This window comes from Citrus clementina, unplaced genomic scaffold, assembly GCF_000493195.1.
Source record: "Citrus clementina cultivar Clemenules unplaced genomic scaffold, Citrus_clementina_v1.0 scaffold_3, whole genome shotgun sequence".
Taxonomy (NCBI): Eukaryota; Viridiplantae; Streptophyta; class Magnoliopsida; order Sapindales; family Rutaceae; genus Citrus; species Citrus x clementina.
In genome coordinates, this window is record NW_006262339.1 from 641,778 (window position 1) to 669,394 (window position 27,617).

The 27,617-nt window shown below is 36.5% G+C and overlaps 3 protein-coding genes across 7 annotated transcripts; all 3 read right to left on the reverse strand.

Annotated features, from left to right (window-relative positions):
• Window positions 1–229: 229 nt before the first annotated feature.
• Window positions 230–2,771, reverse strand: LOC18046833 (trehalase). Its single transcript, XM_024186907.1, has 10 exons — window positions 2,643–2,771; window positions 2,275–2,390; window positions 2,062–2,162; window positions 1,863–1,972; window positions 1,628–1,700; window positions 1,367–1,534; window positions 1,178–1,265; window positions 948–1,047; window positions 638–851; window positions 230–533 (listed from the first exon to the last, which is right to left on the reverse strand). The coding sequence occupies exons 1-10, from the start codon at window positions 2,741–2,743 to the stop codon at window positions 420–422; spliced, it is 1,185 nt and encodes a 394-aa protein (XP_024042675.1). The 5' UTR covers window positions 2,744–2,771; the 3' UTR covers window positions 230–419.
• A 6,417-nt stretch (window positions 2,772–9,188) lies between these two features.
• LOC18046836 (ABC transporter F family member 3) lies at window positions 9,189–14,850 on the reverse strand. Of its 2 annotated transcripts, XM_006439216.2 has the most exons (18): window positions 14,453–14,850; window positions 14,135–14,347; window positions 13,829–14,018; window positions 13,495–13,703; window positions 13,196–13,342; window positions 12,741–12,869; window positions 12,561–12,662; window positions 12,315–12,461; window positions 12,124–12,186; window positions 11,967–12,013; window positions 11,775–11,834; window positions 11,397–11,479; window positions 11,110–11,204; window positions 10,752–10,838; window positions 10,466–10,553; window positions 10,063–10,148; window positions 9,745–9,807; window positions 9,189–9,607 (listed from the first exon to the last, which is right to left on the reverse strand). In XM_006439216.2, exons 1-18 carry the CDS (start codon window positions 14,654–14,656, stop codon window positions 9,485–9,487), a joined length of 2,136 nt encoding a protein of 711 aa, XP_006439279.1. In that variant the 5' UTR covers window positions 14,657–14,850; the 3' UTR covers window positions 9,189–9,484. The 2 variants fall into 2 exon arrangements, with proteins under 2 accessions (XP_006439279.1, XP_024044544.1); XM_024188776.1 differs by lacking the exons at window positions 9,189–9,607; window positions 9,745–9,807 and having other exon boundaries at window positions 10,466–10,567.
• Window positions 14,851–18,472: 3,622 nt separating this feature from the next.
• Window positions 18,473–27,553, reverse strand: LOC18046837 (ATP-dependent RNA helicase DEAH13). 4 transcript variants are annotated; one of them, XR_002906332.1, is made up of 13 exons: window positions 27,063–27,553; window positions 26,272–26,359; window positions 25,831–25,903; window positions 25,674–25,742; window positions 25,544–25,593; window positions 25,373–25,433; window positions 24,886–25,284; window positions 23,899–24,141; window positions 23,543–23,773; window positions 22,643–22,756; window positions 21,270–22,538; window positions 19,167–20,787; window positions 18,473–18,865 (listed from the first exon to the last, which is right to left on the reverse strand). XR_002906332.1 is itself a non-coding variant. In XM_024187756.1 (12 exons), the coding sequence occupies exons 1-12, from the start codon at window positions 27,184–27,186 to the stop codon at window positions 19,327–19,329; spliced, it is 4,182 nt and encodes a 1,393-aa protein (XP_024043524.1). In that variant the 5' UTR covers window positions 27,187–27,553; the 3' UTR covers window positions 18,980–19,326. The 4 variants fall into 4 exon arrangements, 1 of the variants encoding a protein (XP_024043524.1); XR_002906334.1 differs by having other exon boundaries at window positions 25,378–25,433; window positions 27,063–27,186; XR_002906333.1 differs by lacking the exon at window positions 27,063–27,553 and having other exon boundaries at window positions 25,831–25,865; window positions 26,272–26,336.
• Between the last annotated feature and the right edge of the window lie 64 nt (window positions 27,554–27,617).

A 27,617-nucleotide genomic window follows, 5' to 3' on the forward strand; every position in this document is an offset into this window, starting at 1 on the left:
CTTCAAGGTAATGATTTACTATAATGTGGGTTGAATTTGAGATTAACCATTTAGAAAGTCCCTGTTTGTCTTTGTATTGCTGATCCATATGAAGTGATGCAAATGCACAAGAAACATATAATTCAACGTGAATGTTGCAGGTGTTACTAATTACCGCCGTTGGTCTGTTATTCTGATTCTACTGCTAAACAAGTTGCAATTCCAGCAGCACAAATTAACAAGGCCACAAATTTGAAATTTTATTAATTTCCTTAGCTTCTCCATAAACCATGAGATAAGAATAGTTTGCTTTCGTTTGCTAGAAAATGCATAATATGAATGTACATATTAAACCCAGTTCCCACGGTCAATAGAATTGACAAGACAGGAAAAAGAAGGGAGAGAATCCAGGATAATTAAGTTGGTAATTATAAACCAAGTCAAAGCTCATCTCCGCAGTGCATAACCCAATTGCAACCTATCTTCAGATCTTTTGGCCATCCAAACTCCTCCAAGAACGCCAATACGACTCCATTTGACCAACCAAAACCAGTCTGTAATTCATCAGAGCAAATGAGGTACATAGATGGCCATTGTTAAGACATTAGGCACCTAAGTTTAATAGATACACTTGAAAGAATAAACAATTATATACTACCTGGGGTATGTATTCACCACCACCTCCAATATCTCCACATTTTTCTACATCATATTTTTCATGTATAGCACCGGTTTCTTTGTATGCAACATAATTGCTATTGATCCACCTCATAACAATGTCTTGAGCCATTGACTTTGCTTCTTGTGATCCTGACTTAGCAAAACCTTCTACTATCATGTGTTGAAGTGGCGCCCAGCCGTTAGGAAAGTCCCTGTGTCATATTGGTAACATTAAGTAACAGCCAACAAATATAAAGAAAAATCTAATTCAAATGTCAATATTGAATTTGTTACTAATTAATGATTACCATTGTTCTCCTGATCTTGTCAAAGAAGTTGCAATTCCAGCAGCACCGAGTAAGCCTGAACTTTGAAAGCTTTTTCTAACTTTCTCCACTATACAAGTATCTGGATAACATAAAAGGCTTCAGAATAAACAATATTCTCAATAAAGCATTCTCAGTATTCATCAACTATTCAACTTAAGAATCCCTATTTATTAAAAGGCATACTTCTATAGCCAGTTAGGGTTACAAACCAGAGTTGAATAAATCAATCCATATGGGTACAAAGTTTGAGGCAAATGCATTATTATTTTGGTTTGAAGCTTTCCATCTTCGGCATTCCTACAACAAACGTATTAAAGTGATATAATTCGGGGAAAAATAAAAAAACACAGCTGAGGAAGTTATGTCTTAGCTAATAAATGTCACATTCGGGCAATTACCTGGCTACTAGTTCCATTACTTATCCAGTAATCCAGCCATTGCCCCTTTTCTTCATTCCAGAAAACAGAGTTTATTGCTTGTTTTCTTGCTTGAGCAGCTTTCAAGAAACTCTCAGCAGTTCTATTGTCTCCAACAATTTGTGCCATGGAGGCAATGTCAAGTTCCATCTGGATCAACATACAAACATCACTTAAATATGGGGGAAAAAAATGGATGGACTTCCAAGTCTCTAGACTTACTAAGAAGGCAAAGACTTTTACCTTGAGTATAAATATATTTAAATCAACAGGTAATATTGATGTTATTGCCAATGTGCTGAAATCTGAAGTATTCCTGCAAGAAGGCAATTAAACTCCAGAAATTTGTCAACTGAGTTTTGTCTGATAATTAATTAATTGAATCACACAGTAAAGGAAATGACTTTTTCTCCAACTGATCTTAATTATGTCGTTTTTTTCCGAACGGATACTGGTTTGATGCAAGATAATTAATTACCTCATCCATCTGGTACTAAAATCCCATCCCGATTCAGCAGTGGAAGCCAATTCCCGATAAAATTGCTCTTTCTCATAAGCATTCAAGTGCTTAGAAGCATGCGCCTTATCCTGGTAGAGGAAAGAAGTTAAAACTTATCCTAACAAAATTTCTTTTCGCACCTCATGCTCAGGTAATTCTGATGGAAAGAAGAATATAGAATGGTTGAAGATTCAGGCCTCGGTTTGTTCCACATTGCATAATACCGACTCAATGTATGATTTCTACCATGATCCTCTTGGACGTTGACCTTATGTATTCCTACAATACATTAACATGTATATCAGCTACATAATTACGTTCAAGCAAACAAAGAAACAAATCTTGCACAAGGGAGGATACTATTCATGTAAATAGTAAGTATTTAGTATACCTGAATTCCAAAATTGATGTTCTTTGAGCAGGGCAGGGAGAGCCTTTTTTACCAAATCTAAGTCACCAGTTCGATTGTAAATATCATAAACCATTGCACTGAAAATGGGAGGCTGGCTACAAGACATGAACCCATGCCATGTCAATAGCAAGCATGGCGCACATATTCAAAAGAAAGCATATACGATACATGGTCAGAAAGATGGGAACATTTTACATGTATTCAATGCAGAAGATACTGCAGAAGATATGCCTAAAACTTAGGTCTGATGGGAAACAAAATGACGAAGAAGCATGATCTGACAGTTGTAACTAATACAATAGATGTTGGAGCCAAAATAAGTAAGATAACACAAGAAGAAGCATTACCTCCTATTGGTGCAATAAGCTCTCGCACAATTAAGAACATAACCATATGTATCAATAAGAGAAATGAGATTGGTCACAATTGCCTTCGCTGTCATATACATCTTACTTGCTAGCAAAGCCCTTATACGCACATTGAATCACACCCATAAAAAAATTTAGCAGCACAAAAGCACTTGACATTAGAGAAAAAAAAAATGTCTTCAACGTCACTGAACTGGCATTGAAAAAAAAAATAGAACAAATACAAAAAACTAACCTAATAACCCAGTATTAATCTCAATAGTAGACCTCTGTAAACCGGGAACCTGGAATAACAAACGGTCGAGGCAGGGGAAGCAAAGTGTGAAACTCAGGCCGGTTCAATACCGAACCAGAAACTCTCAGAGACAAATTCTTCCACAAAGCATGCACCTCAAGAGCCCATGCTCTCACTTGAGGGTTCTTCACCTTAGGCAAGAACCCATCCGGTTCGGGCACAAAATCTGGTGGTTCAGCGTACACAAGATCGTCTCCTACACCATCAAAATATTCGTGCAAGAACTCCTTGAAATCAGGAACCAAAACTGACCCAGTTGCATTTCTCGGTAGCTTGTGAAAAGCGGTAACAGTTGTGGAAAGATTGGACTTCAACGACAAATCAACGTAAAGTTTTGGATCAAAGTCTTTTTGTCCGAAAGTTGCGAGAGCAGTTTCTTGTACACACTCCAAGAAAGTGACCAATGGGGTTGTGGGTACGACGGGGCCTCTGTCAAAATTGCCTGTGGCTGGCTATGAGATAGCTTTTGCGACAGTCCCTGATGCTGATACTGATGCAAGCAACAAAAACAACAACAAAAGAGAGAAAGAGGACGCGGGGTGGTTACCGTTACTGTTACTGCTACGAGAATGAAAAGACGCCATGCGCATGATTGGAGATGAATGAAGAGAGGGATTGTTGCTTAGGAGACATGGTGGGTTTCTACGTAAAAGGAATGTCAACTGAAGTAAACGGGTTTTGTTCGTTTTGTGGAAAGATTAGTCACTAGAATTGAATTGACTCTAATTTCTGATTCCAAACGGCTAATTTTGTTCTATCATTTGTTTGTTAGCATTCGTGATCAGACATTGACATATTAAACTGAAACTTTCTTTGGCTATTAATTTTGTTTATTTATTATTTAAGAAATGCTATTGCCCAAGTCAACGACTCATCAGTTAACTTTTTCACTATTAAAAAAAATAAAAATAAAAGTTTTACAACCATACTCTTGTGAGTTGGAACATTTAGAGGTAAGTTGAAATAACTTATTTCAATCGTAAAAATTCGACTTAAAATATACTAATGTTTGCTAACAGAAAATCACATGACAAAAATAAGCCATCTACCAATATACACTGCCAGAAAATCACATGGTAAAAATAGCCGTAAGATTTTAATAATATGTATGCTTATTAACAAATAATGTTAAAATTTAGTGTATTTACTTAATTTTTTTTTTTTTACAAAATTAACTTTAAATAAACTTATATAAAGTTATAAAAACTCTAATTCGTCATTTATTATAAAAGTTGAACCGTTAATTTATGATTCACACGAAGCGTTAGCCAATTTTCTTCCATGAACATGAATTCCTCCCAGGGGGATTTTTTGCTTTTAAATCATTAATTTCGAAAAACAATCGCGCAAAAATTTTAGGACTGAAAAATAACACATAAGTGGTATTGCGAATGTAAGATAGGCTGGCCAAGCCCAACTACAACCAGTTCCTGCACAGACCAATATTGCGGATTGCATTCTTTTAATATTTGGCCGAGTTCAAACAAGAAGAAGAACACCTCCTACCTGTTGTATGTTGCCAAAAATTAAGGTTGTATTAATGAATTTTTTATAAAGTCACAATTATCTTGTATAAATTTGTCCGTAAAAATTAATGTAATATGAAAAAATTAATTGTATAAAATTATTATCAACCTATAAAATTTTAAAAATTAAAAATTAACTATTATCATTTTCTGTCAATTTTTTCGTGTTTGTCTGCGACTCTATCATCATGAACTTATTATCTTATATTATTATGTAAGATACATAATTGTCCTGTAACCATTTGATAAAAATCTAACTGCTGTAAAAAAAAAAAAATTCTATTATTTTATATTTTTACAGTCATTGAATTTTTATCGAACAATTGTATACCTTACATCATTATATAAGGTAACAAATGTATTATCACCAATTCATCATGGTATTGAACGGGCATTCAGCAGTAATAGGAAAACAGCTCATAAAATCCCAACACCCCCCCCCAAAAAAAAACACAAAAAGAAAAAAAAGAGAAACGGAGAACGAAAGAAAGAAAAAACGAAGAGGGAAATATAAGGTGAAGAAAGCTCCTCAGAATCTCTTCGGTTCCACTTCCACACATATAATATATAAAAAGATTTGGAAATTGGAACGTTATGGGCTTCTGATCAAAAAAAGATTTGGAAATTGGAACGTTATGGGCTTCTGATCAAAGTCATCACCGGAGCAAAAGCACCTAATATAAAATACACACACACACACACACACACACCGAGCGTGGGGTTCTCAGGGCTGCTGGCCAGGGCTAGGACTAACAAACTTCCATAAAGGCCAAAGGAAGGGCATACATACTTTTAGTCCTTTCCGTTGTTCTATATAATTCATCATGGGAAAGGAGAGTTCTGAACCCTAGTAGACTGAATTCAATACGCAGGGGCATGAGTTTAGAGGAATCTTGAGTTTATTCATGGCAAAATGCAATCTATGGACATGAGGAATACAGATGGTCAATGGAAACACGCAACCCAACAATTGGAAAGCCTGAGTCGGGAGCCCAAAACTTGGGTGCTGGGTGGGGGCAGTTCCTTACTCATTCGATACATCTCCTCTCTCTCTTACTTGAGAAATTGAAGAGAACACCAAAAAAAAAACAAAACTGGTTGCTTCTTTCTTATGGTCTTTTCAAACATGTCTAATAAATAATCTGAACAGCTGAAATTTGAAAAGAGAGTTAGAGAGTTAAATACGAAATCAGAAGCAAAGATACCAAAAATTATGAAGGGACTTGATATACGACCAAACCAGCCACATTCACATCTCAGGGTCAGCTGAGGTTCTATTGTGTGTAGATGGGGGTGTGGTTCAGTAAGACAGTAACCATTATCATTATTATCATTATTATTATTTTTCAGAAATTTATAGGTAAGTGATACCCGCATCTGACCTTTTGTTGATATGTCTCTATGGGGCTAGGTGGTCCATTTGTCTTTTCGTCAATAAATCCTGGGAGCAGAGCACTAATATGGTCGGTCAGAAGACAATTAACCAGGAAGTCCGGGTATTGAATCAATGTAGAAAACTGCAAAAGACAGCCTTTTGAGAGCAGAAAACCAGCTTCCTGGTTGACTGCCTTAGGAAAGCGGAGCCAAGCATCAAGGCCCCTACTGGTATATTTGACCATCTATTTACTGACATCAAAGAAAGCTGAAACAAACTCTACCAGCCCCCTACAAAATATTCCACAAGGGGAAGACACTCCTTATAATCTGAGAAGTTACTGATTGTGAAGCAGAAGAAGGGACATACCAGAGAGCCATAAGGTCATCAAGAATGTCTACTTCCCAATCCCAGCCAAAGCAAGCCAAAGTTTCAGCACCCAAGAGTAGAGTTTTGAAGGAAAAGAAAGCGAGGTTCTACATAATCCGTCGTTGCGTGTTCATGTTACTTTGTTGGAGGAAGGATGGAGATTAATCATCTATGCTACTTTTGCTCTTATACTTGGGCATTAGTTTAGTTAACTCAAAAAACATGAAGCTCTTGCGCTCATAAAACTTAGGGATAGTGATGTATGTATTATAAGGGGAGAAAGCGAGAGAGGTAAGAGTATGTGAGAATGGGGAGTTGTGCATGTGTTAGGAAGGGGGAGGGGTTAAGCTAGTCCTCCTTCCATATAAGTTTTAAAAATGCAATGCAAATTCAGGCTTCCTTTTTTTTTTTTTTTTTTTGGTTCTAAAATTTTTTATCTCCTGAATCTTTTTACTTTTTGTTTGGGCAAGCTTCCAGCTTCATATTTGATGGAAACAGAAAGCAGGATCACTCTACTAGGTGGTGCTTCATTATCTATGTTTCCTCAATAAATATTCTGGAAAAAGAATGTGAGACAACTGACAAGCACGCCTATATAAATCAAGAGTTCTCAAGGGCCAGCCTAGGTTGAGATATCCATTGTCTTAGCCCAAGAGTCACAAGCTTAGAATTTATTCAGTTGTTCCTACTTGTTATGCATAGTCATAACCTAGAGATTTTTACAACACTTCATATGGTGATAAAACAAATAGAGTAGTTCCTACTTGCCAACCATATTCATAACCTAGAGATTTTAAAAACACCTCATATGGTGATAAAACTAACAGAAGATATGCACTTGTCGGCTGCACAAAAGGTTTATTCATGCCAAAGAGCTTGTGTTGGAGATACTGATAATGCTAAATTGAGAGTTCTTTATTTTTTTTTGTTTTGGGGGGGGAAGCAATAGAACAACTCAAAGAAAGATGATACCGAATGGACATTAGGACAAATTGGAAACAGCACCAAAGAAGAGGTTACTGCACAATCAGCTTTAGCATTATTGCAAGGCTTCTTCACTTAAGCAAATGATGAGGTATCACTTGCATAGAAAATTAGAAATAGAGTTAAGATAACATCGCCAGGCCCAGTAAAAGCAACAAATACTCAAAATGATATGAAATACACTACTCAAAAAGCATCTTGACCATTACTATGTCCAGGTGGGTTAAAATCAGCCCTAATCTCAGTGATAATGATCCATAGAGGCCCAGCCAACAGTCAGCTGTGTGCGATGCCAGAGCGATCCTCTAGCTACAGGCATGAAAATGAACTAGAAACTTTTTGCCATGTCCCTGAAACTACATCTCCATAAAAAGTAACATTGTTTCTAGTTTCAGTCTAGCAAAACTCTACTCTGAAAACAAGCGTCAAAACTATGGAGATTCATTCCTAGCAATTTTGATCAATTAGATTAAGCAGATGAATATGCCAATTTCTGGTGGTATACATGGTCTTATGCACTGCAAGTATATATCTACAGAAAACTCTATTAATAAGCCAGAGCAATAAAGTTATTTGCAGCAGCAAATTGGTTATTGAGCCAGCCAATAAGAGATGGCAAAGTTGAATTCCCCCAGATAAAGATTTATCATGGAATTCAATAGCAAAAACGTTGGGGGTGGTGGGGGGGCGCAAAAAAAAAACACATTCCAGTGATATCCTTGTAAAAACAAACAATCAAAAATATTAATATTGACCAAGGATCTTGCAGCAAGAACAATAATCAAATAAGAAAAAACTTAGTTTCGTTCATACCAAGACAACTTCAGAGAGGATAAGGACTTGCATATCTTCAAATTGTGCTGGAAATTAGAAAACCCAAAAATATCCTCACAAAATACAGCAAATATTTGTTCAGCATTCACAAAATCGAATTGAAAACGAAACACAGCCAAACGAACCAGCTCCAACAATTTCAACACCGTTATTACACATTAACTGAGATTTGATTATCCACATGAAAGCCCTAAACGACATATAAAACGCAGCGTTTTTTTGTTGTTGTAAGAAAAGAAAAGAGGTAAAAGGAATTGATTAATATAACAATTCAGATACCAAAGGAAGGGCAGGCGATGGATCAAACGATGTCGTCGGGAGCGTGGGAGTTGCTGGTGAGCGTAAGAGGGCGATCCTTCGCCTCATCCTCCTCGTCGTCGTCGGGATCGGTTGTAGTGAGATTGACGCAAGAGCATCGTTCGAGGGACGCGAAGAAGGCGGAGACTACAGTGGCGCTCACCCAGCTCGCCACGTTGCCCAAGCTGTCTCGCGATATTATGCTGTTACTGGGGTTGTTATCTTCCATTACGAATTAGATTTTAGAATTTTGTGAGATATGAAAATGAAAATTGGGTATTTGCTTTTTGATTTGGGATTTGGATGAATTGTTTGGAATTGCGGATAAAATAAGAACGGACCCAATTGTCAAAGACTTGAAATTAGACCCTGAGATTTGTGATTTCATTATTTATATATATATATATAGATTTTACGTAACTCTCCCTCATCCACTGTCCAATCATAAATCATATAAATACTCTATGCATAATTTAAGCCTGACTCACGCTCATTACAATCCTAATTCATTATAATCTTAATTAATGTGATATTTACTTCTGATGAGTCGCATATTTTAATTGTAACCGATGACCAGGTTCGATTCCTTCCCACGGCACTGACCGATTCCACGGATGCACAGAGCAGAGTCACACTCAAATTTGTTTTATTTATTTATTTCGAAGTTTTACCATTAATGCTACAATAATTCCTTTTCATTCAATTTAATATTTATTGTTAAATTCATAAAAAAGAGAAAATTAGATATACTTGCAAAAGAAAATTACTTTTTAGCTGAATTAATAAACACCTCTGTTTCAACTTTCAAATAAAATAAAATAAAAGAAACACCTCCTGTTCGAGACTTCCCTTGTGAGAGCATATCTCTAAGCTCCAACAAATATATTAGACTGAATTATGTTTTAATTAATTGTATAATAATAGTTTCTATTTGATATTAATAAATAAATAAATAAAAAGTACAGTGGCAAGAGTGAGCAGAAAAGCTCCCCCGCAAGCCTCATTCTCGAAAAAACATTTTTTTTTTAATAGCATAAACAGACTTGCATATCCCATTCAGTATAACTGAGAAAAACTCAACTGTTCTGTAATTGTAAGTGTCAAAATCCCTCTGATTTCCCGCAATAAACCTCTATAGTATTTAACGAGACTGAAGCATCTTCTTGTAATCGTGGAACGTCCCATGGAACGGTGTCGCCTTGCCTTCTGATACAACCCATAGCTCCTCTACACTTCCAGATATCAGATGTTCGTCGTGACTAACCTGCGCGGTAGAAACAGGCGCATTTTACAACAAAATGTTTGATAAAACATGATATAGTTCAATAAGCTTAATGAATTATATTTATATCATTGATTAAGTTTCGTGAACTACAATCATGAAGAGAACAAGCAAAATACCATGAGAATCCCTCCTTGGAACAAAACGAGGCCTTGAATTAGTGCCTCCACTGCATCCAAATCCTACATTTTGAAACATCAGTATGTCAATCAAAATAGCTGAAATTTTTCACCATTGCAATAGTGGATAATAGAGTTAAAATAGCATCAAAAACTCTGTTTCAAAATATATACATATATCCAAACTCTATTTCCAACATAAATTCCACCTCCTTACCCCAGCAAAATCTCAAATCATATCTTAGCATCCCGACTTTCTAGAGCATGTTGGACATTACTAAAAGACAAAAGAGATGCAAAGAGAAGATTGCAACTTACAAGGTGATTAGATGGCTCATCAAGCAATATTATGTGTGGCTTTTTGAATGTAATCTTTGCAAAAGCAACTCTGCTTTTCTGGCCACCTAATATAGAAATTGTAAATGCAAAGACACATGAGAACCTGTACATAAAAACCTAAAACCTTATCATTGTGAAGACTGGTGGTGCACAGATGACACCACACACAACATATGGCTTGTGTGTTAGTCATGACAATAACATATAGCTTGCATTTTAGTCATGACTATAACATGGCTTGCATGCTACTTGTGGCAAGCCTTCAATCCAATAAACAATGCAAAAAGTCAATTCAGACAAAAGTCAAACTGCAGTTCTACAAGATCATTAAATAACCAATGTAATGTATCAATGACATAAGAAGATAAAAAAGGAAGCATACCAGACAAAGTGTACATTGGTTGAAGAGCAAGATTTCCAGTTACACCAAAAGAACCCAAGTGAGCTCGAAGCTTCTGCTCAGGCACCCCCTGCAGGAAGAAAACTTCAAATAAGGGATTTGATTACATGATATTCTTTGAACAATGGTATTCTGAGATCCAGGATAACAACAAATTATGACTGCCATATGAACTTGACACTACAGATTGTTTTCCACAAGGTGCACGAATGTATCCATAGATGCATAAATGTAATGCGAAAAGGAAGAGGAGAGTACAATAGCTTACAGGGAAGCAGCGCATCATGTACAAGAGGGGATTTGAAGATAGGTCTAGCCCATCAACATGGTGCTGACTGAACACAGCTATGCGAACCTGTTGAGACAGAAATGACAATCCATTATATCAAAGTATACAAGACCCAGACCAATTATTCCAAGAATAAAATAAAACTTTTACAAAGATATTAAGTGGAACAATAAGTAATGTATAAAAGAGAATCTGATAAATCCTACTGCACAGGGAATGAAGGTCATGACAGAAATACAATTGGCAAGTGAAACTTATTTTAGATACATGATAGACAAGAATCTGAGTTAAAATTGCAATTACTATATGAAACTTCTAGAAAACAAGAATAAGATACCTTAGCTGAACGGAAAACTGTTCCAGAGCTTGGTTGTAGCTCACCAGCAATAAGTTTGAGTATAGTTGATTTGCCGATCCCATTTGGCCCAACCACTGCAAAACAATACAAACACCCAGATAAAAACTGTCATCAGCATACAAGTAATACACAAAGATAGCACCATGTATTCCATTTATAGAATAATGACCTTGTGTATACAAATTCATTAATGTAAAGCATGAAAGATACATGATGTAATTAACTAATGCATAATCAAAAGCAAAAAGAGGGACAGGCATGCCTACTTGCTATCCTGCTGTCCAAATCAATCCCAAAATTCAAATTCTTAAATAATATAGGCCCACCAGGGTAACCAAATGATGCATCGCTGCAATCACATTCAAGAAGATTATTAGATTCCAACAAGCTTGGGATAAAATTCAAGATCCAAATGTAATTTTAACAGGGGATAAATTGGCATTCTGAATTTAAAGAAAATTTGGTAATGCATAGACATATACTGCTAGTTGAAAATAATTACAGCCACACAGCAAGGAACTTGTACTACTAGCAGAAGTGGAAAAATTAATTGCAAACCAATAATGCCTTTGATACTCAAAACACAAAAGCACAGCTTAAAAACATTTGTTCAACATTCCCCCAGATTAGCTGCAAAATATAACCTGAAACTTATTATAGGGGGCCCAGGTCTATCGTCCGGAGTTGGGAACTCAAATTTGTAGCTGCATTGTAAAAACAAAAAAATCATTGGTATAAGAGTAAATCCAAAAGAGGAAATTTGAAGCAAAAATATGCAAAGTCTAAACTTTAGAAATTCTGGAAAAAGTTATTGTCAACAGGAGAGCAGTACTTACTCAGGATCATTTACAACTTCATCTACATGACCCATCCGCTCTAATGCCTGACAAAGTCCAAGGGAACCAAAAGGCAAATTATTCAGCAACATAGCTGGACTAGGAATCAAGTCGAGATCAACATCGAAGTCAAAGACGTATAAGTTAATGAGAAAACCTTGATTCTTGACTGAACAAGGGATGCCCTCTTTGCATTATATCGGAACTTATCAATAAAGGACTGCATAATCAAGGAAAAGCATTTGCATGTTAGATACAAGTCAATATAATCTGTGAAACAAGGTGGACAATAGAAATAAAAAGTAAATTGCTTTCAATGCTTTTTGGATGAAGTGCAGCTAAGAAGACCTGCATATGTGCTCTTGATCGTTCATTAGACTCAAATGCTTTCACTTGGTTTTTAATCTGTTCCTCCCGGGTCCTCTCAAATGTATCATAATTCCCTTTGTATGCAGTCAGTTTTTGACCATGTAGATGAAGAATATCTGTGACCACCTGAAAATAATAATGAATTGACAAGAACTATCAGAATAAATATATTACTCGAGTATATTTTATCCCTAACAGAGAAGAAAAATAGCTCAAAAGAGTTACCGTGTTTAAAAACTCTCTAGCATGAGAAACAACTATGAATGTTTTTGGCCATTTCACTAGATAAGATTCCAGCCATAGGACAGCATGAAGATCAAGGTGATTCTGCCACAAAAACACTTTATATATAAAGCAAATTCAACTGCAACAATTCATTCCATAGAGAGCACAAACATAACACACCGTAGGTTCATCAAGCAGCAACAAATCAGGCTCTATAAAAAGAGCACGAGCCAAAGCAATTCGCATTCGCCACCCTCCTGAAAACGCTTTTGTTGCCCTGTGCTGCATTTCTGGAGAGAAACTCAGACCCTGCAAATGTCTGGTTAGTTAGATAAAGATTCAAAATGACCAAGACAACAATCAAGACTACTGTGCGTATAAATAGAACTCATTTAAAGTAGCTCCACATGCATGACATATGACAACAGCATGGTCAATTGATCCACATTTTACTCCAATTCCTAGGCTCCCATGTTACGTAGCTAAATATCTTCATTAGTTTCATTTAGGGAAAAAGCCATCTCCACTATTAACAACTATATATGAGCGGCAAATGTCTTTTCAAATAAAATTTCAAGCTCAAATCAGCAGACAGCATAAACTCAGCAAGAGAGAAAGAAAGTTTGAGAACTAACTGCAAGAATAGAAGCTGCACGTGCTTCTGCAGAATCTGCATCAATGAGCTCGAGCCTCTTGTATATTTCTTGAAGCCTTTGAGCAATAGCATCTTTGTCAATTGAACCATTGCTCTTTTCAGTAGTCTCCTCAAAATCCAATTCTCTCTTAAAAACAGTCACAAAATTGTCAGTAGGATGAATATACAGTAACTACACCAAGGACAATACAGAAAATTAAAAGGGAACAAAAGATAACAAGGCCAGGAACTGAAAACAAGAATTTTCGCTGTTATACAATAGAACAGTAAATATTCTACCTGCAGTGCCAGCAGACGAGCTTCTTCTTCCAAAAGCTGAGTTCTTTCAATATCAGTGTTAAGAACGCATTGCAAGGCTGTTGTGTCATCACCTTCCACTTCTTGCTCAACATGTAATATCTGGCAATTTGGAGGAATACCATCAATAGCATGCAGAGCCATGTGCCTGAGGAAAGTTGTTTTCCCAGTACCGTTTCTCCCGACAAGCCCTGCATACAATTGAAGTGAGGTTTTGTACATTAAACCCACCCAGCCACCAAACAACCGTCTCAATTGAAAACAAATATAAGCATTAGAACAAGAGCATCAATAAAAAAAATGGAAACAAACCCACCATAATGCCTTCCAAAAGATAGTGTGAGTGAACCATCAACGATGAGATCACGTCCACCTACAGAAACATTAAAGTTGTCCATATGTATATCCTTCACGGCAGGTCCACCATGTCTATCATGATTCACACACACAACAGGCATTCCAGCTCTAACTGCTTCCATCTCTGCCAGATGCATTTGGTATTGCGACTACATGCATAAATTCAAAAGAACAAGTCAAATAAAAACAACTAAGATATTCATTGACACTAAACTAATTAAAATTAACCTCAATCTAATCAAATACCCAGTGTAAAATGTCTCACCTCTCGTTGGCGTTCCTCCTTCCTCTTTTTCCTCTCTATCTTGGCTCTATCACGTTCAGACAGCAAGGGACTATCAGTCACCTCAGGCTTCTTCTTCGGAGCTTCCTCATCCATTCCATCATTCATTCTCAATGGCGTCGTGAGGCTGCGCACAGTTGGTTGCGGCTTTACCAACCCGTGCTTTCCAAACTTCTCATTCAACTTACCACAAACCTATCACAGATAGGAGGCACTCTTCAAATAATATTCAGAACAATTTTCTTCTTTTATTTAAAAAAAGAAAAGAAAAGAATGTAAATAGAACTAGTATAATCTTACCAGGCGGCATTCGTCGAAGTCGGATACGCATCCAGCGTTGACGAGGAGCTCGCCGATGGCGTCGAACGCGCCCTCGCCTTCCTCGCCAAAATCGAAGTCCTCATCGGCGAGGACGTTGACGATGTAATCAATAATCGGCTGGTCTACCTCCTGGACTCTCCCTCCCAGTACGTCGAGAACAACTGAGCTCGCAACTTCGGTCATCGGGCTCACTCAATACTCTAACTAACGTATTGCTATGAGAAAAATGTCGCGATAAAAGGGTTTTTGTCCTGTGAAAGCAGATGTGAAGCAAACCAACAGAACAGGGTTGGGCAAAATAACACGGGACCCGCCGATGAATGACGATGATACGTTTATTTGGTTTTTAACTTTATATTATACCCCTGTTGTTTATTGAAACGTTATTTCTCCGGTGCGAACTTCGGTATTTTTTTAATACGAACACATTTTTAATCTTACGGTTTAAAAAAATTAATTATTAAATAAATTATAAAATCATGTGATTTTATAAATTCTGTAATTTTAAAATGTCCGCGTATAAAATAAATGGAAATGTCCGCATTAAAAAAATTATATTTATATATTAAATTCCTCCCGTCCGGTACTAAAAGAATTCGGCCCATACTCTAAATCTCTCACTCATCTTTAGGGATGGCAATGGGGAGGGGAGGGGAGGGGACCAATCTCCCCGTATTCATCCCCGATATTTTGCGTATGTCCCCGTCCCCTCCACGTCCCCGTCAGAATTACTTGAAAGAATTCTTATCCCCTCCTCGAATAATAACAGGGGATCCCCGAGGGTCCCCGATCCCCAAATAATTAATACATTTTTTTTCGATTTTGAGTTAATCATATTAAAATAAAAAATTCAAATAAAAATAAAGTTTGAAATATATCTTACATTAACATTTATTACAAAAGTCACATACAGTAAATTAGTAAGTAACGCAACATGCAAGGGATACAAACTTCTTTTATAAACTATCATGAACAAATTAATAGTCTAATACAAAATTGTTACAAATAAAATTGAATTCAGATTCAAAATTAACTTTTTCAATGGTGGCGTGAGCACTTTATAAATGTGGACTATTCCTTTTACAACACAATAGTTAAATCGGAGCAAATCAAAAGTAAATATTAGATTAGATTAGATTAGATATTAAAATTGTAATTCGTTGTGGGCAATTATAATATCTAAATATAAATAAAAAATAGATTTAAGTTTAAAATATTTAAAGAATATTAAAATTTAAAAAAAAAATGTTTGGCTATTAAAATCTACTCGATCTTTTTAATATCCTAAATAAAAATTTAGAACTTTAATTAGTTAATTAGGCCTAAAAGTTTAATAATATAAATATTTTGATATTTTTTATTTTTACCAATATTTATAATTTTATAATTTAAACTTTATAATTTATTTACTAGTAATTTTAAAAAATTAAAATGGGGAAATAGGTAGGGGATGGGGATTCCACCTCATCCTCGTCCCCTCCCCGAATAAAAAATTGGGTATGAAATTATTCCCATACCCTCCCCGAATGGGGAAAATCCCCGAGGGTACCCGTCCCCGTGGGGATTTTTGCCATCCCTACTCATCTTCCCAAATCATCTTCACCTTCGTCTCATCTCCATTTCATCTTTTGCCCTAATTCCCCCCAAAATTCGCATCTTGTTATTGTTCATTGTACGGACGCTCTTAGTCTCTTCTCTTTAAATCTAAGATGTTAAAAAAAATAAAATAATCAATTAAAGGCTTAAGAGTCAATTTCGTTGCCCACCAATCTTAGTCCTTGAAAAAAAGATACTTCGATTGAGTCCTGCAATAACTCGTGATTTTCCTCCCCTACAACAATACAACTTCCCACTTGAGAAGTCGAACTATTTACGCACATTGGCACGCCCATGCCCTCAACATCGCAAGACTCAATTGGGATAGCCCAAGTCCCAACACCGATCGACTTGCCTCCTTATATAATGAGAGTTAGTTAGCTTCCCACATTGGGATATGATCGATTTTCCTCTAATATTAATAATGAGGACAAATCTTCCTCTAATTTAGTAAGAATTAATATTCAGATTGTGCTGTAATAAAATTATTCAAAACAATTCTGATAAATTTTTAATTATAAATGTCAAGATTGTAATACATCATTATATCAAAAAAACTTTTTACTTCGGCGCTTAGTAGAAGTGGGGTAAAAAATTAAGAAAAAGAATGGTGCCACATGATTACACTTGACGTGATGTGCATCTTGTCCTGGAATGTTTAACCATTTGCATTTTCTTTTTCTTTCAAGATCCGCGTGGTGTAAAAAACATGAAAATACAAGTCAGGTAGATTCCCATCAGAATCAGACTACCACACCCAAGGCAACTGCAATCTCTTATCTGCCTCCAAATTGTGAGCTACATAATACATTGCATCCTGAGCCTGGTCGCCAATCATTATGCTGTCTGTCAAGAATTTTGATGGTGACACAGTCACACTTTACCTAAAATGGATAATTATACATACAATACAGATGTGATGTAATAGCAGGATCTATATCTAGATAAACAAAATTTGCTCTCCAAAACTAATAACTTCAGGGTGCGTTTGATACATGTATTGTATTATGTTGTATTGTATTATTTTAATGTTGATGTATTGTATTATGCTGTATTGCATTAGCACTATATTATAATAATATTGTACAATGTTTGATGCTACACAATACTGTATTAATTTTTAGTAATGTTATGTTTGGTGTTGCACTGTACTGTATTAATTTCTTTTGGTGATTAATTTTAATTATATATTTAGAAAATAATATTTACTAGTACTTAGAAAAATACTAAATATAGAAGTGTTAAATTTAAGAATTTTTACATCAATTTTTTTGTTTAAATAAAAGAATCATAATTCTTTTATTTAAACTAACAAATTGTAGAAGAAGAAAGAGAAAATAAATAAAAGTGGGAAATTATATTAATAACTAAAAAGAAGGTTACGGTCGAGGCTGAACTGCCAATTGCGACAAACAAAAATGTAACCTCACAATATGTAATTTCAGTCATCCAGTTTGTTGCCAAGCGCCAAAACAGGGCTGTAATTTCAGTTACTCTTGTTGAATTTTGCAACTTCCTTTCTAATGTAACCCCTGTAATTGATTATGCCTTACCTCATTATTAACATGTTCTCCCAAACAAACAAACAAAATCCATTTTCATAGACAGCTAAATAGGTTACCAGCTTTAACAAGTTTCTAATTGCAGAGGGTTAATTGATTTATGACTCGATATTATAATTCGATTTTAATCACTAATTTATTGTATTATTGTATTAATTGTCGTATGAATAAATTGTGTAACAATAATGATATTGCTCAAATTGCCAATCATACACTATGAACCAAACTACTTTTTCATATGAACCTAACAAAAAAATTGACAGGAAAAGCATGATTTGAACAAATGGATGACCAACTTTCTAAAAAGAAAGAAAAGGAAAAGAACAATAAAAACTAAAAGCAAACGGATGATCAGGACCACAACTTTTCCATTTTACTGCAGCATTTCACACACACATATATAAAGTATATGCAGAGATGTTATTCCTCTGTTCTCATATAATCCAAACAGGGGCAATTTTCTGCACTTGGCTAAAAACCCAGCCCCAGCAATTAGCCCCTTATTTTCCATAAAAATCAATTGCTACGAATGTTTGATTATAACGGAAAAATATGATTAAATTGAAAGCAAATAAAATAAAATCCTAATCTAGAAATTAAACCTAAATTAAAAAATTAAACCCAAATGAAATATCAAACCTTAGGTGGTGAAGGACAGGGAGAACAATTGTACTGCACAGTACAGATGGTGTTGCAGCGGAGGTGGTGTCACGCCGTGGGGTGCAGTGGAGGTGGTATCACGCAGTGGGTGGGTGTCGCACGATGAGGTTACGGTGGAGTTGGTGTCGCACGGCAAAGGCTGTTGATGTGGTGGTGGAGCATCGTGGAGTTGGCTCTTGTTAAGCCACTACACAGGAGAAATCACAGATTGAACAAGGAGAGCTATTTTGGTTTATTTGAGGACAAGGTGAGAACGAGAGCGAAGTCTAATTTTTTTGGTCTGAAATAGTTGCAAAACCCGCTTAAACCCGACCCCCCCCCTCGGGTTTAGTTTATGCGTGTTTGACCGCATAAAATTTGGAGTTGACCACATTGTAATACTATGTGATGTAAGTACCAAACATGGTATAATAATATTCTAATACAATGAGGAGCTCTTATACCATAACCAAACATGCCCTCATTGCATTGGGTGCAGCCCATAGTAACAGCATCACCCTCTTAGTAAGAGAAACTACATGGAAAAGTATTGTTGTTGACAATTAACAGCACAATCTTTCCAAGAGCTGTATCCCTGTGGAGGACATGGAAAAGGTATAAGATCATTCGCTGTTAAGCATCAAAATGAGAATAAAAATAATCACCATTACAAGTGATTCTATAATAACACAAGACACAGACAGCAAGATTTAACCAAAACTTTCTTTCACTGACAAAGCAAATTAGTTGAAGCCCAACAGCAAAATTTAATGGCTCAACAGGTGTTCAAAGAGCCACAAGACCAAAGCAACAAAATTCCATATCAACACAGAGTAACTAATAACATATATCACTATTCTAAGCAAGTACGAAGAAATAAGGATTCATGAGATTACCTCACCGCACATGCATCATATAATTTAAGAATACATGGTGAGTAAACGAAACTTGAATTACACCCTATACTATGCCTTTGCTCGGTAAAAGTTGAATAAAATCATTGGCTACACTGGCACTTCTGGCTAAGCTCTCAAACAAACCATCTACTTCTAGTCTTTATTCCTCTCCCCGCTCTTTCGAGAATCGGTGGCGAGGCTCTAAATGTACTTCCGCAAGCATTTTTGACCAAAGCTCTTCAAATTTATTGTGGAAACCCTTCTGAAACCATTCCAAAATTTCCGAATGCAGAACCCTGGGATTCTCCTCCCATGCCTTCTTTAACATTGCACAGCTGTCAATTGACTTGGTCTTTAACTTGTTCAGAAGTTTGCCAACCCGTCTTTGACCAGATTCCTCTGTCTTTAAAATGCTACGAGGATGAGCTACCAAAAACTTCTGAACATATCTTAAACACGGCAACACCCAACCTTCAAGCAAAGCACATGCAAATACTGCCACGCGATGCTCATCATCTCTACTAACTGGCAGACTATGCAATGGGAGTTCCCATTGATGAGGCCCGAATAATGGATTGACCCAATATAATACTTGGTCTTTATAACAGTCGTAATTATATTTGGAGCCTTCGAGGGACTTTGAAAAATGGCACAGAGGTCGAGCATACTCAACCAGCCAATCTGCTTTCACCCTTGTTGCTCCATGCATGTATGGCCGTTTTGTATGTAACAGTTCACTGTACACCAAGAACTCAGGGGCTGAGTTAGCAACAGATGACCTACGATGAAGGAACACATCTTCTTTAACCATGCAGGCTTGATAACGAACTGCATTAACTTTTCTCTCTCCTGCCGATGATCCTGACTTTGCCCTAATGCGCTTTGCAACTCTATCAGCCCAGCCAGCACAAACAGCTCGGCACAAGAGCTCTTCCTCATTTTGTAAAAGAACGTTCTTACTAGAGGAAATCCTCCAAGAGTGTTCTACATCACCCAAAGTTCCATGAGTCCATGAGAAATCCTGATCTGAATTCACATTTTGATTAAAGAGCAAATGAAGAAGCTGCTTTCTCAGCTTGGACATTTCCTCCATGGTTTTTAAATGTAAAGCATATTCATTGCAGAATTCCACTGGGCTTTTAGAAAGCTCAAAGCACTGTAATGCATAAGCAACAGTCAAAACATCACTGGTAGGATTGGAAAATTTTGCATGAGACAGTTTAGCAACTTCTTTTAATTTCCTTTTCCCCAACTTTTCTTGCCTGCACATAGGATCCTCACTATCTAGAGCGTTATCTCTCTCCTCGAGCTCTGAGTCATTGCTATTAGTTTGGGTTCCTTCCAACTGCAAGACAAAAGGATTTGACACGCTCAAAGCTGCTGCTGCTGCAACTCCATATCCCAAAACTAGATTCGCTCGGGCATAACTTTTCACTTTCATAGTTTGGATAAGTGTAAGGAGCATCCGGGAGTGGCGAGGACTCATGGGGTAGTGAGCCATTGCCTTTCCCAGGGCTGTCAGTCTTCCATTGCTATCAAGAGCTTCGAGAGCCTTCAGGCAGCGTTCTGCTTCAACCAAAGCAGTTGCCTCAGGGGGAGTTGGAAATGGGAAATTTGAAACCTGTATACATATACAAGAAAAACATAAGTACTTTTAACAGTTAAAAATGAGGAAAAGTCTCATTCTAAAGTAAAAGAAACTTTACATTGACTGGGTAGATGACAATAACCAAGACAACCAAAGCTTTTAGTTCTAGATTTGGTTATCTATAAGAAAAATATATTGTTTCCCATCTATCAACTAACTGGTCAAGCACCACAGAGCAGTACTGTGCACTATGTGCAGGCGGCTAGATAACTACCTTGTGCAGTTTGTAGCTTATACAGCACACCTTTCACCCAGTGATAAAAATTATTTAGCCAAGAAATTGCTAGATTTTAAAGCTGTAAAAGAAAGATGCCTTCAAAAGAAACCACCTATCCCCCAAGAAAAGAACATGCGGCCACCACTAATACAACTAATTGTTTCATCAATCCAATACGAAACAAATAAAAGAGTTTACTAAGCAGTAGTACAAGCACCATATTACGTACAATACACACCTTATCAATGTTCATGGATTTCATGAGAAGAACCACACCATCAACAGGTACTTTAGATATTTCAGCACAAGAGAAGTCAGGAAGTATGTTGTTGAAGACCGCAGAAGAATACAGACGATAGCAATGGCCAGGCGCAGTTCTTCCAGCTCTTCCTGCACGTTGAGCAGCTGAGGCCTTACTTATCCACTGAATCTCATATGATTCAATACCATTAGCAGAGTTATATTTCTTCACTTTCTCTCTTCCCGTATCAACCACATACTTTATGCCTGGGATCGTCAAGGAGGTTTCAGCCACATTGGTAGAAACAACAACAAGCCGCTCCCCTTCTTTAACATCTTCAAATACACGAAGCTGTGCTGCAGCAGGTAGCATGGCATAAAGAGGCAGAACACACAATGCACCAACACCGGCCCTTTTATTATCTCCCATCTTCTCCACATCAGGAGAAGACAGCTCTGGGCATTGTTCTGGTGTAGGAGTAGGTGGCAGCTCTGTGCATTGTTCTGGAATAGCAGGAGTAGACAGCTTCATCTGAGAACTAGGGCCTGATGCATTTTTCCCAGACAAAGCTTCAAAAGCAAGCTTAAGAGAACCAAGACTCCAGTTCTCTTTTAACACATCTACAGGATCATCACCATCCATTGGGCATTTTTGTTCCACCAATTTTTCATCCTCCCCAAGTATTTCTGTTTCACTTTCAGTTTCTGAATCAGACAAAGCATCCAACTCATTGTCATCAATATCAAACTGATCTTCATCATAAGAACTAAACCTGTCAGTTTGCTGCTCAGTTGAATATCCTTGAATCTCAAATGCTTCATTGATCTCTTTCATATTAATGTCCTTGGTGGCATTTGGTTCAGAGTCAGCAACTACCTGATTCCCTTTATTCTCTTTAGAAGAATTTACCAGCAGCTGCTTTGAAGCTTTACGTAACTTAGAGCATAAGTATTCTACCTCCCTCTGCCCAGTGACAAATACAAGTATGCCACCTTGTGGCAGCCTCTTGTGAATGGACATGACTTTTTTGTAGGCTTGGCCAATATAATCAACAATCTCCGTTCTCTTTGAAAAATGTACAGTCACTGGAAACTGTCTGGTAGGGACTTCTATAATAGGAGGATTACGGAATAATCTTCCTCCAGAAATAAAGTCTTCTACTCGCAAGGTAGCACTCATCAGAATAAGTTTTAATGGGAAAACCCTATCTTTAGGTTGTATACATTGTCCTGAACACAACAACTGTTGCTGCTTCTCATATAGAACCTGACACCAAAAGTAACATCATATATATTAAGGATAAAAAGAAAAGAGTAATAGCCATAAGTTTTGTTTACTAAGAGGCAAAGACATCTGTTTTTAAGCTTCACCTGCCGAGGCTGAATTATACGAGAAAGCATTCCAATAAGTATGTCTGTATTCAAGCTCCTCTCATGAGCCTCATCCAGAATTATAACCGAGTATTGTCTCAATAAAACATCATACTGCAGCATGCAATCAAGCAATGTGTTTAATCAACCATATCCAAGTAAATTTGGTAATCAAATACCATAACACATACATCTGTTGTAAAATGTGACAGTTACATGCAGCGCATTATTCTTTAAAACAAGCCTCGATAACTGTAGTGTTAATATGCCCGAAGTACAATTCTCCATTACCATGATCCAGACACATAATTCAAGAAGAAGATTTGAATATTAAATAGGAAAACCTGATAGTACCAAAAATTCATAGCTACCATAAACTAAACCCTAACATTTTTCTGTCTTTCTTTTCCTTTCCTTTTCCTAATACAGATAACTATTAAAGGTGCACTGTCCAGTAGTCAGCTGGAGCTTAGCAGCAAGGTTTAGCACAGAGTTAAGAGTCTAAAGAAGATAATGCAAACATTCACCAGAAATGTTGATAAAATATTCAAGGCACATATTTAATGAAATTCAATAAAATTACATATTCTATTAGCAAACTAGATATAACGAATATATTAAACGTATTTCAAAGGGACCAAAAAAAGATATATATATATATATATATGTGTGTGTGTGTGTGTGTGTGTGTGTCAACTACATTGGTAGTTATTAGCATCCACTGAACAAAGAATTGGTCAAGAAATCATAAGAGGAAAAACTATTCTATTGTAAACACTATCACTATTGAATAGATACCTAAAGGATATTTTATGATCATCATATCAGCAATACTTTACATGAGCTATTTCAGTTTTAATATTACTTGCAAAAGATTGTAATATTTGGGAAAAGCAAAACCTTAAGTTCTCGTAGTAATATTCCATCAGTCATAAACTTGATTGAGCAACTGTCTCCAATTTTCTTGTCATGCCTAACTTGAAATCCAACCTCTTTGCCCAGATGAAGTCCAAGCTCAAATGCCACTCGCTTGGCAGTGGCAAGCACCGCAACACGACGTGGTTGCGTAACACCAATTCTGCCACTTCGACTGCTACACCGATTGGAACCAAAGCCAGCTTCAAAAAGGAACTTAAACATACAAAAGAAAAAGAAAAGGAAGGAAGAAATTAGGCTTCCTGGAAACCAAAAAAAAAAAAAGATTTTATATCCCAGCATTTATCTATGACCATTGACCAAGCATCATTCAAACCCACCTGAGGCACTTGTGTAGTCTTCCCACACCCAGTTTCTCCACATATAATAACTGCAGAATTGTCATTTACAGCTTCCATTATCTCCTGCTCCATCATGACTATAGGAAGATCTTTCCTATTGGTTTCAACCTCATTTGGCCTTGATACATGCACCACAATTGGGGCTGCAAGAGGTCTTTGCAAGGAACTTGGAAGATTGCCAGTCATGCTAGCATTTATATTTAAGCTCTTATATGGTCCATCCTGTCCCAATCAAACCCACAGCATCTGATTATAGGATAAGAATAAAGTGATGTATAATAGAGAAAGAAAATATTTCTATCACTTTATATGATACAATAAATCAAACATTACAGCATGCTGCAAATTAAGTGTAACAAATGCATATCACTTGTGCAAATAAGTTCAAAGTTTGACTTTAATGGCATTCAATGAATCTAATTATAAACCTTTCTGACGGTGGTATTTTATAATAGTCAATACCTATATAAAGCAATTCCCATTCCCTTTCGTTTTCCCCTTACCCAGGCTTCTAAAGATCCATATACTGTTTAGAGGGGCACTAAAGTTATAGTGAAATCCTATACTTTAGAAGTTACTTTCACTAACACAATATCGTCATGAAGGCACAACAGACATTCATTATCTATATTAACCTAAAATATTCCAATGTCCAACTTAGAGGAATAAAATTTGAGAAACGAATTTCTCAAATAAATCAGAAAATAATCAGAAATAAACATTACTGGATATATAAAAATTATTTATGTACTTTCTATTTCTTTCCCATATCCAGAAACTAAAGTGGAATTCATGATAGCACAAAACACATAATACTACACAACTGTTGATCTAAGAAGCCAAAACACAAGCACAACACCCCCCCCACACCCCAACCCCAACCGGGGGGGGGGGTGAAGAAAACGAGTTCCTTTCATGAAAAATATATATTCATCAAGTTCTATTCTCTACAGATAAGTAACATACCGTTGACTTAGAACTGTTTCCACCATCATAAATGGACAAAGCTGCAGTACTATTTCTAATGTCATATTCCATACCCGTACTGTTGTCCTTGTTTGAAACCTCTTCAGGTGGTAGGGCAGCAACAATTTCATTGTTTGAACCAAGTTCATCATCGGGAAGCAACTCTTGAAATGAGCCTAATGAAATAGATGCACCATCTACTTCTTTATTACCAATCATTGGTTGCAGTGGTTCATTTTCATCAATATGTTGTCTTTGGATTTTGACCAAGTCAGGTTCAGTTTCACCATAAGCATCACTTCCATGCCTTTTCTTTGGAGCTCGGTCACTTTGTGGATCTTCTAAACCTTCCTTGGAAAATAGCACGACATTTCTTCTCTTTTCAAGCCTAGTTTTAGCCTACAAGATGAATTGCCAAATAAGTAAACTAATATAACCTTAATTTAAATATAATGTCAAAAGTTAGCATCGATTCCATCATACAAACCTTACCAATATCTTTAGATGCCTCCAGAACATTATAAAGACCAGTTGAAATCTTGTATTTCCTGAAATTTTAAAGTTTAAGGTATTTCTCAACTATTCTAAGCTTTTTTTTTTCTGTAAAGGTAAAATCTCAAATATATTAACATATAAAAGAGAGGATACGGTGACATACTCTAGGTTTTCTTGGGCTTTCGAAAACATGTAAGCTTTCTCCTTCTCCTCCTGCATTAATTAAAAGCAAATCAATCATGGTAAAGTGCAATTAGAAAACAATGGAAGCAAGTAGCCAGAGAAAGGGTCACCTCCAACTTTTTCAATTTTCTTTGCTGGGATTTGCTTTGATTTGGATATTGCTTAGTTGTAGCCTTTTCCTGCTCCAGCAAAAAGGAATTTTAAACAAAAAAGCTCTAACAGTATATAGAAGGAAAGAACTATAGAGCTAATAAATTAGCTGCATACCTTATTCATGCGTTTCTTTCGATCAGTTTTATTCACTGTAAAAATCATTGCATTGCAATCAACACCCTCCAAGCTACAAAATGCAAGAAAAAAACATGCATGGTCATAAATTTAAATAGCTAAAAAAATAATAGATATATCAGCTCAACAGTCAACACAAACCACCCAATAGGCCAATACAATGAATTTCACAACAGGAAGAAATATAGATGATTTTCTCCATTATTTGCCCATGAATCTATTTACATAAATAGTTAATTTCATTAGATAGTTCATTTCATTAGCCTGTAAAGGTAACATGCCACATGTGATCATTATTAAAGATAGCCAAAAAAATTAAAAGGAAAAGAAAAAGATTAAAATTTAACTTGTGTGCCAATACTCTCAAAGCTAAAACTTACACTAGCAGCTTCTGTTATAAAAAAATAACATGTTATTCACCTGCATGAGCTCGGTCCACGCTTCGGTTTGCTCCTCTGCTTCCTTTTTGCCATAATTAGTTTGTTCTTCAAACTTGAATCAACTAAAACTGGAAAAAGAAAATGACACCACCAACTATAAAAATAGCTTAACCTAAACCTTTTTGGTGTAATAAATTTAACTCTCTGTTTGTCTCCAGGAAGAAGACTTTCAATCCCTAGAAATATTTATTTCAATATAACAGCAACAAAATTGCAATCCCTAGAATTACTTATTTGAGTACAATGGCAACAAATCACAAGAGATTGCTGCCGGTGCCAGGTAGGGGTGACTAAATCGGATTTCGGTTCAGGTTGTTCGGTTTGCGTTACAACCCAATCGTGTTGAAAACGCAAATTAATTCGCTTCAGTTCAGTTTGGATTCATACTTCGGATTGGTTTGGGTTGGTAATTTCGGTTCAAATTTCGGTTAGGGTTAATTCGAGTTGGAACAGTTCAATTCAAAAAATTTGGGTTAATTCGGGTTAGAGGTAATAATAATGTAAAAAAAATGGTTTGCTGATTCATAATTTTGACTCATTTGCTAATAATAATAATAATAATAATAATAATGTAAAAAAATGGTTTCAATTGAACTGTATTGGCACGCCTGGGGTTACTCACATTTACTAACAGCTACTTACAATATGGCATTATTTACAACTCAATGGTGATTGACTGATTGCTTTGATAGTTGATTGAGAGCGTAAAGATTTGGCAATTGGCAGAATTATAGAGCATGGAAGAGAGCTTAAGACCAAATAATTACTGACCTTGATGTTGATGAGTTGATGGATCGGATGGATTGGAAGCTAGGCAGAGATGGAAGTGAGTCAAGAGATGGCAGCTAGTTTGGAAGCGAACGGCACAGGGTGAACGGCTTTGGGCTGCGAGCATGTAGAGGGCGTGCTGAGGGCGAGCGTGAATTAACTACGAAAAGTGAATTAACTACAATGCTGAGTGGGGCCTTCTACGATGATAGGCGTGTCGTCTGTCTGAACGCAATCTTAAACCGTCGGTGAAACGTAAAGCTAATCGTACGGCTGCGGCACGGGTACCTTCCCATATCAGAAAGATTTTGCAAATTTGATGAAGTGGACCGGTCAAAATATGGGCCGTGTGGGGCCGACGGCCATGGTGTTTGCGATGTAGCAGTCAAAGGACGCTGCCGTTCGGAACTTTGAAATTTGTATTAGTCCCCGACGTGCGTACACCATCTGTCCACTCAACACAAGTTGCCTAAAGACAGGGAATCGAAAAGGAATAAAAATATAAATATAAATAAAAACCAATTACTAGATGTTATTTCGTCATGCCATTTGGTGATG

What these genes read in the sequence shown, in the direction of transcription:
- LOC18046833 (XM_024186907.1), bottom strand. Translation starts at nt 2,743, where the DNA reads ATGTATATGACAGCGAAGGCAATTGTGACCAATCTCATTTCTCTTATT. An exon ending in GATTGATTTATTCAACTCTG is followed by an intron (nt 1,048 to 1,177) that starts GTTTGTAACCCT and finishes TATGTTATCCAG; the next exon opens with ATACTTGTATAGTGGAGAAA. An exon ending in ACAAGATCAGGAGAACAATG is followed by an intron (nt 852 to 947) that starts GTAATCATTAAT and finishes AATATGACACAG; the next exon opens with GGACTTTCCTAACGGCTGGG.
- LOC18046836 (XM_006439216.2), bottom strand. Translation starts at nt 14,656, where the DNA reads ATGACCGAAGTTGCGAGCTCAGTTGTTCTCGACGTACTGGGAGGGAGA. An exon ending in GATCAAGAGCACATATGCAG is followed by an intron (nt 12,187 to 12,314) that starts GTCTTCTTAGCT and finishes TTGATTATGCAG; the next exon opens with TCCTTTATTGATAAGTTCCG. An exon ending in ATGAGCCATCTAATCACCTT is followed by an intron (nt 9,808 to 10,062) that starts GTAAGTTGCAAT and finishes TTCAAAATGTAG; the next exon opens with GATTTGGATGCAGTGGAGGC.
- LOC18046837 (XM_024187756.1), bottom strand. Translation starts at nt 27,186, where the DNA reads ATGCTCGCAGCCCAAAGCCGTTCACCCTGTGCCGTTCGCTTCCAAACT. An exon ending in CGTGGACCGAGCTCATGCAG is followed by an intron (nt 25,904 to 26,271) that starts GTGAATAACATG and finishes TGCATTTTGTAG; the next exon opens with CTTGGAGGGTGTTGATTGCA. An exon ending in TATTACTACGAGAACTTAAG is followed by an intron (nt 22,757 to 23,542) that starts GTTTTGCTTTTC and finishes TGCATGCTGCAG; the next exon opens with TATGATGTTTTATTGAGACA.